This window comes from Artemia sp. Qi Xiang Cuo, chromosome 10 (assembly GCF_049724085.1).
Source record: "Artemia sp. Qi Xiang Cuo chromosome 10, ASM4972408v1, whole genome shotgun sequence".
NCBI lineage: Eukaryota > Metazoa > Arthropoda > Branchiopoda > Anostraca > Artemiidae > Artemia > Artemia sp. Qi Xiang Cuo.
In genome coordinates this window covers 30,541,478-30,556,743 of record NC_142803.1, presented here as the reverse complement: position 1 = coordinate 30,556,743, position 15,266 = coordinate 30,541,478, and the positions used below count along the sequence as shown (strand labels likewise).

Genomic DNA, 15,266 nt, shown 5'->3' with positions numbered 1-15,266 from the left:
GACAATCTTGACCAACTTAATTCTGCACTCGAGACACTCTCCTCCACAGCCTCTAGAGTAGGGCCGCAAATAAACTGGAAGAAAAACAGAGAATACCCCTAGATAAGACCGCTTCGACGAGACCCTTTAAAGTTGAGATTAACGTCCAAGCTATCGACTTGGTTAGGCAGTTCACATATCTCGGATCAATTATATCCTCAAACAGATCACTGGATGCCGAAATATCTGCCAGATCAACCAAGGCAAACTCTGTATTTGGACTAATCATGAGGGCAGTGTTCCTCAAACCATAATTTAGTCTCCAAATCAAAGCTCGAACTTAAAACGCCACAATCCCAAGCATCATGCTATATTCGTTTGAAATGTGGCCGATAAGTCAGACATAGCTAGGAAAAGTCGACGCCGTTCAAACGAGACACCTGCATCGATTAGAAGGCTTCAAATGGTATGATCAGATCCGCAACACTGAAATCCTGACGATCTTCAAGCCGGCAAATCTCTACTCAAGTAGAAATTCCCCTTGGGATGGTACTGCCTCCTACTCCGCCTCCCAACAAGCACCCCTGCAAGGATCATCACGAACTTCAACCTCTCAGAATATGAATGGCGACGCCCTAGAGGAAGACTGCGCACCAGGTGGGTTGATGTAATATGCCAACTACTCCTCAGCCGCAATATCAACCCAAACGAGGGCTTATCGCTAGCCCGGGACAGGACAACCTGGAGAAGACTACGGCACTGTCAACTAGTTCCCTCTACGCTGGCAGCCCTGCTGAGCAAGAGCGTTAAGTCAAGTAAGTCAACTCGATGTTGTTACTTTTAAAATGCACTGTATATTTAAGCTACTGCTCGATTATCTTGATGCAAATAATAAATCATAACCTAATCTGCATTTTTCAAAAAGTTCAACTGTCCGAGTTGAACTTTACTGAACTGTTAAGAGCACATGGCCAGAAAACAGATACAGGTATCGAATTGCAGTTAGGCTAGGATCAAAAAATGCTTAAGATATAAGTTTCTGGTCCAATAGCAAAAATATTTTCTTAGAATAATAAATAAATAGTTTTTGATACAATAAACAGGAGCATTTTCCCAGGAACCGAAGTTCAAAAGAACTGCTATTTACTTTTACACGCTATTTCTGTTTGTGATTTTGGTTGAGTTAGTTATTTCATTTTCTTTGGTTAGGACTGAGGCAGAGAAGTATTATCACATATTACGGTACAGATCGAAAAAAAAAACGCTTAACGACTTGCACAAAACCGAGCTAAGTTAGGACCTGTAGGATAAATGAACTAAGCCCTGATTCGGGGCGAAAACACTTATTAGAGGAAAAATAGCTTTCCAGTCCTTCCAACACCCCCAACCTCCCAAAAATATTTTTTCTAAGGAATGTAGTTGTAGAGTCAACCTCTTTTGAAAAAAAATAATGCGAGTATTTTCAATCTGCAATATTTTCTCACTCCCCGTCAATTTTTTGTACAAAAGCGGGCATTTTGAACCTTTTTGAAGCGTAAACATGCAACGATTTTCAATCTATATATTTGAAGGTATATAGTGGGCCTACAGCCCCTCCAATATACCCCAGCCTTCTCCCGCCAGCTTCTTCGTAAAAAGGCAGGTATAGTGTACCTTATTTGAATCGTAATCATGCAAGAATTTCAATTGGTATGAATGGAGAAGCAAAGGTTTAGAGACCCTCCAATGCTTCATTGTCCCTCTTGCCTTAAATTCAGCAAATAGGCAGACAAGTCGAAGCTTGTTTAAAAACGAGTAATCCAAGGATTTTTATGGTCTGTGATTAGATGATAAAATAGGTCCGGAACTTTCTCCCGCCTTCCCATCTCAGCTTTGTAGCATATAGGTAGCCAAGTTCCACCTTGTCTGAATTGAAAATGATTGTCTAAATCCTTGATCTTCTCAGTTGGTGCGAAGACCAGCTATGGTCACGTCTAGGTCTAGGTTTTCAATTCGCCATGTTGTTCCGTTAGTTTCGGAGAGTTTGCCAGAGGATTTGAGAAATTTTGAGGGTTCGCAGGAATTTAGTAAATTGTTAAAGAACCATTGTTTTGATGTGTATATTTCGGATGGATTATTCTGGGCCAGTTAAGTTAGGTTTTTGAAGAGGGTTTAGTTGCAGCTTAATATGATTATAAATATTATAATTTTGTTTGTGGTGTTGTTTGAAGGTTCGTTGGTTTTGGGGTCCGGTAAGTTGAGCTCTAATTTTTTTTTTTTTTTTTTTTTTTTTTTTTTTTTTTTTTTGGTTTATTGAAGCAATCATGCTTCAGGGAATCGATGATGTATACTTTATTTTTTTAAATAAACCCAGTGTTACTTACTTGTCTGAATCAATGATTTTCCTTCTAAAGTTTTAAAGCACAAAATGGGCCAGTTACCCTGCCAAAACACCCGACACATCTATTCCTCAGCTCCTTAGCAAAAACAAGGGCATCTTGCAGGTTGTTTGAAGCGTAATCATACAAGAATTTCAAAATGTTTGATTAGAGGCAGAAAGAAACCCCATGGCTCCTTCAACACCCCCCCCCCCAAACACAAACTTTTCAGTCGAGAGGTTGGCATGTTTATTTTTGTTTTCACTGACCAACTTGAAATTTGTGGGGCATATACGTTGGGCAAATGGGACGCGAGAATGATTATTTTCAGAGGCCCGCAGCCCTTTTCCGACTTCTGTATGAATGCGCTCAGATTCAGTTGAAACCTCAATGACACAGGTGATCTGAACAAGGTTATCTACCAATGGTCCATTTCAAAGAGGAGGCGAGTATGGGTTCAAGATGTTGTAAACTACACATATGCCCATCGAAGATGTATACTTTATTTTTGAATAAACCCAGTGTTACTTACCTATATGCCCATGTACCATTTCATTTTGTTTCTTGTCTGTTTCCGTATTTCAGTATGGATGATAAAGGATTATTGTCTGTGTTACACGAGATGACAAGTCGCATATTCTTACCAGTGTCATTTTAAGGAAAATACTCTCGCTGGCCTTAGAACTTCAAGCAGTCAATGGGTGTAACATGGCTAGCTTTCTTCTTCGAAACTGGTAGTAGAAAGGTGCTAGAGGAAGATGGAGGGAGGGGAGTTGGTTCAAAAGGCCCCTTCCACACTCTAGTTGTCAGTCATATATTATGAAAGTGGTTAGATTATTTCGGCTCAAGTAAGATGCATCGTCTTTATAAAAAGAAGGCACAGGAAGGAAAAAGGAAGAGGGGTGTTGAAGAGACCACAGGGTGACTGTGCGTCAAATTTAGATGGATTAAAAATTGTTACACCAATCTTCCTCAAAAAATGTATAAACTTTTTACCTTTCAGTTAAAAAACTGATGGAAACGGGGGGGGGGGGTATGGGCCTCATTTTTGACTACACTAGATCACAACTTACCTCGTTTTGCACTGAATCAGGACTTAGCTACTTAGCTACTAATCTACTAAGCTACTTAGATACTAATCAGGACTTAGCTACTTTTTGGTAGCTGGTTTCTCTGGTCATTATCTTTTTTTTCCCTCCAGGAGAACTCATCAAAGAAGTTGTCAGACCCTCGAAACTATCAAAATGATGCATCACATTAATAACTTTGCACAGAAAAAATGATTTAATAGTCTTTTATCCGCTACCTGAGGATTATTGACCAGCTTATAAATAAAATATATTTTTCTTGGTTTAAAATTTGACTTTCCTGCCTTGGGCCAACTTTGTAACGTCACTACTAAGAAAGGAGCAGACGGTAACCCCAATTTCTATATCCACGAGAGAATTATTAGTTTAGAAGACACATTTAATGCCATTCCTACGCCCGAGTCCAAAACACAGAAGACAAATTAAGGTATCAATCTCAATCCTAATCACAAACAGAAATGGCTCGTAAAAGTAGATTGTAGCAGTTTAGGACCCACGGGGAAATGGTTCTAGGCATTCACCCCCCCCCCCCCGAAAACACACCCCGCGGAAAATACCCCCCCCCCCTGGAAAATGAGGTTTCCAAATTTGAGAGTTTTATTTGAGTTCTTTTTAGTTTCGTTGAAAAGTGCTAAAGAACGGGAAAAGAGGAATGTACACACCATAAGTATCTTAAAAACTTAGAAAAAAACCCGCAAATTCATTTTTGTTGAAGACTTCCATGCTAAGTTCTGAAATTGTTGGCAGTAGCGGGCGCCAAATTAAAAATAAAAAAAAATTAATTAAAAAAAATGTAGGCGAACAATCATTTAAATTAAGCTAAAAACATACGGCACCAAAAAGTTTAAGAAGGTTTAGCTTTCCTTTGAAAGGATAGTTGGCTTTGGGAACCAAAGAATTCTTATTGTTCAAGTTTTTAGAAACGAAAGCGTTGTCAAATTCTTCGAGTTTGTTTTTCTTATCCTCCAAGCGTAAAACTACCACAAATCACCATTAATAAATAAATGAAACCTAAAATGAACAGAAATAACAATAGAAACCCAATCAAAGTGAAAACGAGTAAAAACTAAAAGGAGTAGGGCTGACAGCACCCATGTCTTCCCAAGACCAGAACATAATTTGGACTTTACTTAAAAAAAAAAAATAACCGTTTATTGTCAGTTTAACATACATATTCTGATATTTATTTCCTATAGTCTTAATGCTTCTTTATTTAGTCAAAAAAGTAAAAACATTTAAAGTGTATTTTGTTTTCAGTAAAGTGCAAATTATGTTCTGGTCTCGAGAAGGTGTGGGGGCTGCCAGCCCTACTCATGTTGGTGGTTGCTTATGTTGAGTTCGACTTGCCCATTCATGGTAATTTTGTTCGTTTTGGGTTTAATTCTTTTATTGATGGAGAATTGAGATACTTCTATTCTGCGAAAATTATTTGGACTCACCTCTACTCATTTTTGGCTTAATGAGGCTCTTTCTATTCCTTGACAAACTTGTTTTGTGGAAAAAGTTTTAAAAAAATTTTCTGTTTATTTTTTATTGACATAGTCTTTTTCATAGAAAAACTTTTTCATATCTTTTTGTTTGTTTTTTCTTTTAGACTCTATAGTTTTTACATTGAAAATTGTTCAACTTTATTTCTTCTAATTTTTGGTTTAATGAGGCTCTTTACTTTTCTTTAAAAACTTGTTCCATGTGTTTCCCATTTATTCCCATTAACAAATATTATCTGTAAGTAATTAAATTTAAAAAACAAGTTTTTCAACTGAAAGTAAGGAGCAACATCAAACTTTAAAACGAACAGAAATTATTACGTATATGAAAGGGGTTGCCTCCTCCTCACGACCTCGCTCTTTACGCTAAAGTTCTTTTTATAGAACTTTAAAAGAAAGCTTATTATTCTAATTAAACAGGCAGTGTGTTTCAGGAATCATTCTTAAAAAATTAGGACAAAAAGTCAAAACTTTAGCGTAAAGAGCAAGGTCTTGTGGAAGGGGCAACTCCTCTCATATGCTAATAATTTCTGTTCGTTTTAAGTTTGATGTTGCTCCTTACTTTCAGCTGAAAAACTTTTTTTATTTAATTTCTGATCAATTTTTAAATACTACCGGGAAATCCGGCTCTCTCTCCATGAAAAATTCCGGTACTTATGTATTATACGCCACTCACTCAAGTTTACGCTGTTTAAAGCTTGAGAACCAACCGGTAGCTTCGTTATTTTAGTAACAAATTTGGGCTATATATTTGCACATTAGGGGAGGATGGGGGTAAAGTATAGCAGGTCTGCCAGTAAAATGTGTTAGGTAAAATTATTTTGTATATTATGAAATAAGAATTGTTTTCTGACTTCAAACTGTCCAAATACTTTACCCCCTCCCCCCTTATGTGCAAATCAAATTATGTATTTTCCATCTATAATGTCACTTGTCTTTGTCTTGTCTCACGCTAAGCTGAAAGAAACTAACAAGGAAACCGGTTTGTTCTTGAGTTTTACACAGCGTAAACTTGAGTGAGTGGCGTATAATACACAAGTACCGAAATTCCTTCCCCCTACGGAAAAAAAACTCAAACAATATTCTCAAATTTAGAAAACCTTATTTTCTACGGGGGGGGGGCATTTTCTGCGTGGGTGTATTTTTCGGGGAGGGGGGGGGGTAATAGCCAGCCACCCGGCGAAATATTATTTTTTTTTTTTTGTATCTTGAAAATTCCTATTTATTATTCTAAGAAAACATTTTTGCATTAGGGTAGGGAACCTATTTATTATTACTAATACTACTAACAACTCACCGCAGCACCAAGCCACCTGAGGCCAACACAGCTACACACGCTCCTCCTCCATCCCAATCTGTTCAAAGCCTCCATTTCTATACCCGCCCACGAAGTTCCCATTTCCTTTAAATCTTTCTTTATGACGTCCTCCCACCCCAGACGGGGACGACCTGCCCTATTTATTATTCTAAGAAAACATTTTTTCCATTAGGAAATATCTCGAGCACGTTAAAATTTAATCTAACTTCCAACAAATGTCTGCTCGCTTACTTAATTGAATAGATTTCCCCTTGAAAGCAAAAAGATTATTCGAAGAAACGTGAGCTTGGCGCAGTCCTATCTGACATAGCATATTAAACTCCATTTCAGCTCAAACCACTGTGAATAAATATAATACAGTATGATCATTCCCTACCTTAACCATTATACAAAGCCGGACCGAGATACAAGTGCTCCAGAGAGCATTTATACAAGGAGAAACATAAGCGATATTCAATTTTTTCATGGGTAGACAAGTCAGATTTCTCTTGAACGCAAAACTTGGCTTCACCTTTGTAGCACTAAATTTTAAAGAATCTAATTTTAAATTAATTTATTCCAATACATATATAAAAATCGGTAATTAGTAGTGGAATGTTATTATTAGGTTTTTTGAGGAATTACAAGTAAGTTTCGAAGTCTCGAGTTGGTTTCAAATGCATTTTGAGAAAGTTTCTGCGAAATTACCTGTTCCAAGGTAATATATACTGGACCGCTGATGTCAGATTAAATGTGAGGAGCTGTTTGTACGCGCGGAGAATGTAGTAGCTAAAAATCACTAAGCCGTGATCTTACTGTTATATTATTTACATATAGTGGCTCAAACGCAGCATGCTCTGGCTCAAGAAGAAGTGGAAATCATCCGTATTACCCCAGAAAAGAATTATAAGCAGATATGCCAAATTTGTCAATCCGTTTCATTTTTTTTCTTTAGAAAAACAAAAGTGTAAAACAAAGGCAAACAAAGGCGAAGTTTGAAGTACCAAGGAAATCAAGATAAAAAAACATTTTTGCCCCCTAAATTTATTTTAACCATATCTGAAAACCAGTTTTCTAAGATTTTTTGGGTTGTTTCTGAAAACCAACTTTCTAAGATTTTTTTTGGTTGTTTCTGAAAACCAATTTTCTAACATTTTTTTGGTTGTTTCACAATTATGAAGTTTTTATGGAAGGATTACATTTTTGTCAGTGTTGTCATGGCAAATCGCGAAAATAAATCTGCAACACTAGTTGTTTAAATTTTGTACCGCTTTTTGTCAAAAAAATCCAAACTTTAATAATCAGTTGATTCCCAAAGACAACTACACCTTCAAAGGAAAACCGTACCTTCTTAAGGTGTTTAGTACTCTATTTTCCTAGCTTATTTACGATGATTTTTCAGCAGTTTTTTTCTTTTTATTTAAATCGGCACCCACCATTACCAAAAACTGTATACCATGTGGAGTTTTTTTTCATATCAAAAATTTAATTCCCCCAATCTCTTAATTTTTCTAAGATGTCTACGATTGTGTATGCTTCCAGTTAAATAGTTCAAACAATTCGACTTCATTTTATTGTCCTTATCATTTTAAATAGATAGATTTCCTTATTGGCCAAACTAGAAATTAGTGGGATTGACATGCATATCTTTATTTAAAGCATTTAATATTCTCCCATTAAAATTTCCCTATCAGACAGCACACCAGGTCAAGATTCATCTTCTTCTTTAAAAACTTTCTGTACGTATTCGCAGCAGATTGTAAGTAAGGAAATGCTTGTATTTGGTTGAACTAGGACTGTAGAGAAGTATCCCAACAAAATGCATGGAGATGCGTCAATTTCACAAATAAGTTGATGCCTTAACATAAAATGATCCCAAATCATATTTCTTCTAAAGAAATTTCAATTTAAATTTTAATATTTTTAGCAGGAATTAAATACCCGTTTTATCAAAGAATTGATTAAAGATTTCGAAGGCTTTTAAGAAGTAGGAAAAAAGTACACAACTTTCAATAAAAAACTTGAGTACAATTAGGAGATCGTGAATTAGAATACTTTCCCAGGAACAGGAAACTCACCGAAATTTCATTAGTGCAAACATGGGCGTGCGTAACTTCTTATCTAAGGAAGGGGGCGACCGATTCTGTGATGAAGGGCGGGGGCTGAAGTTGTATTGGCAATTCACAAAACCTTACATTGCCAGCAAGTTCTATCATACGCATTAAATATTTATTAATAAGTAATCACCAAAAATCATACATCATCAATAGGCTTCATCATTAATCTTCTTGGATTAGAGCTAAATCTTTCCAAGACATTATGGATAATTGCTTCTTGTTTGACTTTTATTCTGTCATTCCAGCTGTTAATTTCCAGCTTTTTCAACCATCTACCTTTTATCAACCCCTTTTTTAGCCATCAACTGCTTTTTTAGCCATCAACTGCTTTTTTAGCCATCAACTGTTTTTTCAACCACCTGCCTTTTCAGCCATATCTAGTGTAAATTTAAAGTTCTAGGATGGCAGCTGCCTCCCTCTGCTCTCCCCCCTTCCGTACGCCCATGAGAGAAAAAAATAGGAGACTCAGGAGATCGACACGTTTTCTTTCATATTTAAAAAAATTATAGAAAAAAATATATATAACTATTATTCCTACCTACTTGACTAAATCAAGGCAGTACGTCATAGAAGATCTTTGAGATGAAGAGGATGACTGACTTCTTCTAAAAATCTTCAGCATGACCTTTGAATTCCTTTGCATGGAAAGCCTGAAACGAAGTTATGTAGATTCAAGTAATAGACTGTAGGACACTTACAAACCCTAAAACAAAATGCAGCAAAATTCAAAAATAGCAAATAGTGGCTGCAAGTTCAGTTATTATGATGTCACCAAAACATTTCGGATGGGATGTACACACGGCATTATTCCATGAATTAGTTTTTGCGAAAGTTTGAAAAACTTAAAAACAAGTTGTCTTTAGGGTACAGTTGCTTCCAAAATGATGGTTTATTAGGCCCTAATATACAGTCAGGACAACATTTTTGGTGTTTACTGAAAAACATTCAAATGAATTTACTGAAAAAAATGTGCATTGTCAGTTTAATGTACATATGCTGATATTATTCCTTAAAATCTTAATTAATTTTTGGTTTCTTAAAGTTATTAATTAAAAAAACTTTTTCCACAAAATAAATTTTTCAAAGAAAAGTAAAGAACTCCATTAAACAAAAAATGAGCAAAAATAAAATAATCTACCAAGCTCGAAACTACCACAAATCAGCATCGATAAATAAATGAAACCCAAAACGACCAGAAATTACAATAAATAACCAAGTCAAACTCAAAACGAACATAAATTAACATAAGGGCGCAAAACCCCTATGCCTTCCCAAGGTCAGAACATAATTTGCACTTTACTGAAAAAAATATAAATGTATTTACTTTTATAACTTTAATAAATCAAATAATTTTAACATTTTGATTAATAAATATCAGTATATGTATATTAAACTGACAATGCACATACATTTGTATTTTTTAATTAACTTCACCCAGGATTTTTCATGGGGAAGGAAGTCAAACCACGAAATATCCATTTTTAGGTCATTATTCCTCACATTTTTATGGGAGAATCATGTAGATAAATATTAGGGGTGGGGGCTCTTGTTCTGTATACTCCTGTTCTGTGGTATCAATTTACGGAAATATTAAAGGGAGGGTGGAATATATTCTTTTCTAAATCTTGGGGGGTAATTTTTTTCAATGAAAATACATAAAAACATTTTTTAATAAAAAATACCCTCCCCCCCACCTCCCAAAAGCTCATTCTCAAAATCTAGAAATTTTTGTGAGCTAATATGCCCCACCTGCGCCCTCCCAATTGCCTATATGTACATATGATGCCTACCATATAATAGCTATTCCGAAAAAGAACCAGATTTATTTAAGAATGATGGAAAATGATGGCGAAAATAATTCTTTAAATCTTTTCGTTTTTTTTAAGACTATAGTTTGGCCTGCTATTCGAATGCTGGAGAAAAATTTTCAGCTATTTTTAACAACATACACCCTTTTAAAAATCAGGACACAAAAGTAGTAGTGTTTAATTTAGTTTCATACCTCCTCTAGTTGACCTGACATAGAAGACTTGACACTATTCGCAAAAAAAATCTGGTTCCTTTCTTTGATAGCTCGGATACACTTACGCTATTTTGATTCCGTTAAATTTTAAGAGCAGAAGTAGCCCTGAAAGTCTGAACATAATACCCCCAGTCGTTCATGGGCTAGGCTACTGCTGAGATGCCTCCAGCGCATAACTTAAAACCCTTGCCCTGAGGGCCATGGCGGAGTATCCTCCTCAAAAACATATTTTCTATCTATAAATCAACTACGCTGAGCAAAATGGCTACCTCAAAATTTCTATTGGATGTGTTTGGGGGAATGAAGGGCGTGAGGGGGGGCTAGTTGCCCTCCAATCACTTTCGACTATTAAAAAGGGCACTAGTCCTTTGAATTTCCAATTGAATGAGCTTTTTTTGAAGTTTCCACGACAACTCTTTCTATAAAAACATTATGTGCCCCTGGGCATAACTTAAAACCCGTGCCCTTAGCGTTGTGGGGGAGTGTCCTCCTCAAAAACGTATTTTCTCTCTATAAATCAACCATGCTGAACAAAATGGCTATCTCACAATTTTGATTGAATGTGTTTGGGGGAATGATGAGCGTGGGGGGGCTAGTTACGACAACGGCTTCTATAAAAACCTTATATGTCCCCAGGGCAAAATTTGAAACCCTTGCCCTGAGGGCTGTGGGGGAGTATCCTCCTCAAAAATATATTTTCTATCTGGAAATCAACTACGATGAACAAAATGGCTATCTCAAAATTTTGATTGGATGTGTTGGATAGTTGCCCTCCAATCACTTTCGACTATTAAAAAGGGCACTAGCCCTTTTAATTTCAAATCGAATGAGACTTTTTTGATGTTTCTAAGACAACGCCTTCTATAAAAACCTTATATGCCCCCAGGGCATAACTTAAAACCCTTGCCCTGAGGGTTGTGGGGGAGTTTCCTCCTCAAAAACATATTTTATATCTGGAAATCAACTACGCTGAACAAAATGACTATCTAAAATTTCGATTGGATGTGTTTGGGGGAAAGATGAGCGTGGGGGAGGGGGCTACTTGGCCTCCAAACATTTTTGACTATTACGAAGGGCACTAGTCCTTTGAATTTCTACTCGAATTAGCCTTTTTTGAAGTTTCTACGACAACACCTTCTACATAACTTCATATGCCCCCAGGGCATAACTTAAAACCCTAGCCCTGAGGGTTGTGGAGGATTGTTCTCCTCAAAAACACATTTTCTATCTGGAAATAAACTAGCCTACGCTAAACAAAATGGTTATCTCAAAATTTTGATTGGATTTGTTGGGGTGAATGATGGACGTGGAGGGGGGGGGAGCTAGTTGCCCTCCAATCACTTTCGACTATTAGAAAGGGCACTAGCCCTTTGAATTTCCAATCAAATGAGCCCCTTTTGAAGTTTCTATGACAGCGCTTTCTATAAAAACTTTATATACCCCAGAACATAACTAAAATCCTTGCCCTGAGGGTTGATGGGGAGTGTCCTCCTCAAAAACATATTTTCTATCTGGAAATCAACTACGCTGAACAAAATAGCAATCTCAATATCTAGATTGGATGTGTTTGGGGGAATGACGGACGTGGGGGGCCTATTTTCCAACACTCTACGTCGGCTATTAGGAATTTCACTAGCGCGTAGAAGTTCCATATGAATTACCCCGCTGTTAATTCTATACGAGAGTATACTCTTATAAAATACTATCGTGCCAGCAGGGCTTAGTTAAAAAGGCTTGCCCCGAGGATTGTGGGGGAGTGTCCTCCTCAAAAATATGTTCTATGTGGAAATCAACTACGCTGAACAAAATGGCTATCTAAAAATTTTGATTTAATGTATTTGGGGGAATGATGGGCGTGGGGGGGGCTAGTCGCCCTCCAATCACTTTCGACTATTAATAAAGGTACTAGCACTTTGAATGTCCAATTGAATGAGCCTTTTTTTATGTTTCTACTACAAAGTCTTCTATAAAAACCTTATATGCCCCCAGGGCATAACTTAAAACCCTTGCCCTGAGGGTTTTGGGGGAGTGTCCTCCTCAAAACAATATTTTCTATCTGGAAATCAACTACGTTGAACAAAATCAACCTGAACTAACCTGAACAAAATGGCTATCTCACAATTTTGATTGGATGTGTTTGGGGGAATGATGGGCGTGGGGGGAGAGGGGCTAGTCACCCTCCAATCACTTTCGACTATTAAAAAGGGCACTAGCCCTTTGAATTTCCAATCAAATGAGCCTTTTTTGAAGTTTATACGAGAACGCCTTCTATAAAAACCTTATATGCCCACAGGGCATAACTTCAAACCCTTGCCCTGAGGGTTGTGGGAGAGTGTCCTCCTCAAAAGATATTTTCTATCCGGAAATCAACTACGCTGAACAAAATGGCTATCTCAAAATTTTGATTGGATGTGTTCGGGGGACTGATGGGCGTGGGGGGCTAGTTTCCCTCCAATCACTTTCTACTATTAAAAACGGCACTAGCCATTCCAATTTCCAATCGAATGAGCCCTTTTCGAAGTTTCTACGACAACTCCTTCTATACGAAGTGTCCGGGTATGGAGACAAAAAAAAAAAAAAAAAAAAAAAAAAAAAAAAAAACCATTGTGCCCATATCTTTCTTTGCTTAGGTATCGTTCTTTACTGCCTATGATAAAAGTGAAAACATTTAAAATAATTTTGTTCATTAAAGTACAATCATTAAGAACAAAACCAATTATTCCACTTGTTATGTTTAGAAGTAAGTTATAGATGAACTATTATTATCATTAATACATTGTTCATTATAGTTTCTGTGAGTTTTTTTTTGTTCTGCTCAAAACATAGCTTTGCTCTTTACTTTTGTTAAAAAGCTTGTTTTTTTTTAATTACCTGATAAAAGGATTGAGTTAAAATATTACAAAATTAATTTCATTCTACAATCTATTATTAATTTGTTATTGCCTACACCCTGACAGCCTTACTTCTGTACCGCAAATGTAAACAGGAACAATAGTAAGCTTACTCTTCTAAACATTTTTAAAAAGGCAGAAAGTATGAAGATTGACAACTAAGTTATATTTCAACTATACTTTTATGAAAGTTAGAATAGTAATTTATTGAATTCATTATAGACTTAAGGGTTGGTTTCAAATTTAATACGGAGTAGTTTAACAAATGTTAAACAAATATCATGTTAGCTCTAATTTCGCGAAAATTGGATATAGGATTTTTTTTCCCCTGGGTTCGGTTTATTTTGTGCTATGGCTTCCAAGAGATTGTTGGAATGACAAGGCGTGTACTACTATTGCTAAATGTTTGGGCAATCTTTCATTTGTTTAACATTATCTCAGAGATACCTATCTAGGAAGAACCTAGCGATTTTATTAATTAAGAAAAATACTAATTAAGCTCCTGTATAAGAAAGGTGATAAGACTGAGTGTGGTAATTATAGAGGCATTAGTTTGGTTTCTGTATATAGCAAATTACTTAGTATGATGATATTTTTTATACTGAGAGATACTGTAGACAAAGTTCTAAGAGAGGAGTGTGGTTTTAGAAAGGGTAGAGGATGTACCGACCAATTTTCACCCTTAGATTAATAATTGAGAAGTGCACGAGTCATCAAACACCTTTAGTCCTCAGTTTTACAGATTATGAGCAAGTGTTTGCAGGGCCGGATCGACTAGGTGCGGGGCCCGATTGCAATTTTTTACGGGGTCCCCTCCATATATTAAATTTCTCAGCAAAATTCAAATCCAGCATATAAATGGATAAATAAACATATTCTTTAGCATAGCTGTTTGTGTCTCACAATATTTCTTCCTAGAGATCTGTTGGGTTATGACTGATCTATTAATTTAAAAGATGCGAAAGGTGTTAATTAACATCTCCATTGGGGTCTAAAAAGTACATTTGGTCATATAAATATAGTTCAAAATCACCATCTTTGGTCTGTGATGGGTGTGCTGCTAAAATGATTTTGTGATAAACTTGTCAAGCTATTTTGAAGCTGAAAACATTATGACTATTTTTGGTTCGATCATCACTTACGTTGAACGAAGCTAAAGCAAAACATGAGTTACACTTTCATATTTGTTTGTGGAACTCTTTAGAGAGCAACTGGTGTCCTACAACAAACCTGTCCAACAACAACAACATGTCGTCCAACAACAACACAACACAACACACGTCCAACAACAACAACACAACAACAACAGGGTGTCCAACAACAACAAATTCATGTCGAAATGCAATTCCGACATCAATGCAATTGATGTCGAAATGCAATTCCGACATCAATGCAATTGATGTCGGAATGCAATTCGACAAAGCAGGCAGTAGCCCCACAGTAAATCATCTCACAGTGAATACATACAGAGTTGAAGGGTCCCAATGACTTGTAAATAACACTTGCGTAGTTTACGGCATCTTGGTAGGTTTTTACTGGGTTTTATGCCACAATTTGGTGGCATCGAAGATTGTGGTGCTGTTTTTTCTAACATTATTTTGGTACTTGTGAACATATTGTTACAAACTCAAGAAGTTAGGTCAATACTTATTACATATATAAAAATATAATTAAAACAGAACAATTTAGAAACAAATTTCGGCTATATATTTGAACCGTAGGGGGGGGGGGGTTAAATTATAGTGGATCTACATGCAAAATGTGTAAGCTAAAATTAATCTGTATATTAGGAAGTAAGAATTGTTTTCTAACTTCGCGTTGTCCAAATACTTTACCCCATCCCCTTGATGCGTAATTATATAGCCCAAATCATGTAAGTCCAACGTATTCTGTCACCTGTCACTTGTTTTCCATTGAGCGTAAGCTAATTGACTCTTAATACAGAAAGACAAAACCGATTTGTTCTAGAGTGTGTATCCTTATGTACACAAGAACATTGTTTCTTCTACACTTTCATTACTGACTCA

The 15,266-nt window shown here is 36.4% G+C and overlaps 1 protein-coding gene across 3 annotated transcripts in view; it reads right to left on the bottom strand.

Moving 5' to 3' along the window:
• The window catches only part of sicily (NADH dehydrogenase (ubiquinone) complex I, assembly factor 6 homolog sicily), an 81,013-nt gene that overhangs the window by 27,108 nt on the left and 38,639 nt on the right, over positions 1-15,266 (bottom strand). For all 3 annotated transcript variants that reach the window (XM_089096180.1, XM_089096182.1, XM_089096181.1), the window contains one exon: positions 8,868-8,975. In XM_089096180.1, the coding sequence (XP_088952306.1) occupies positions 8,868-8,975 (108 nt within the window). The remainder of the gene's footprint in view (positions 1-8,867; positions 8,976-15,266) is intronic.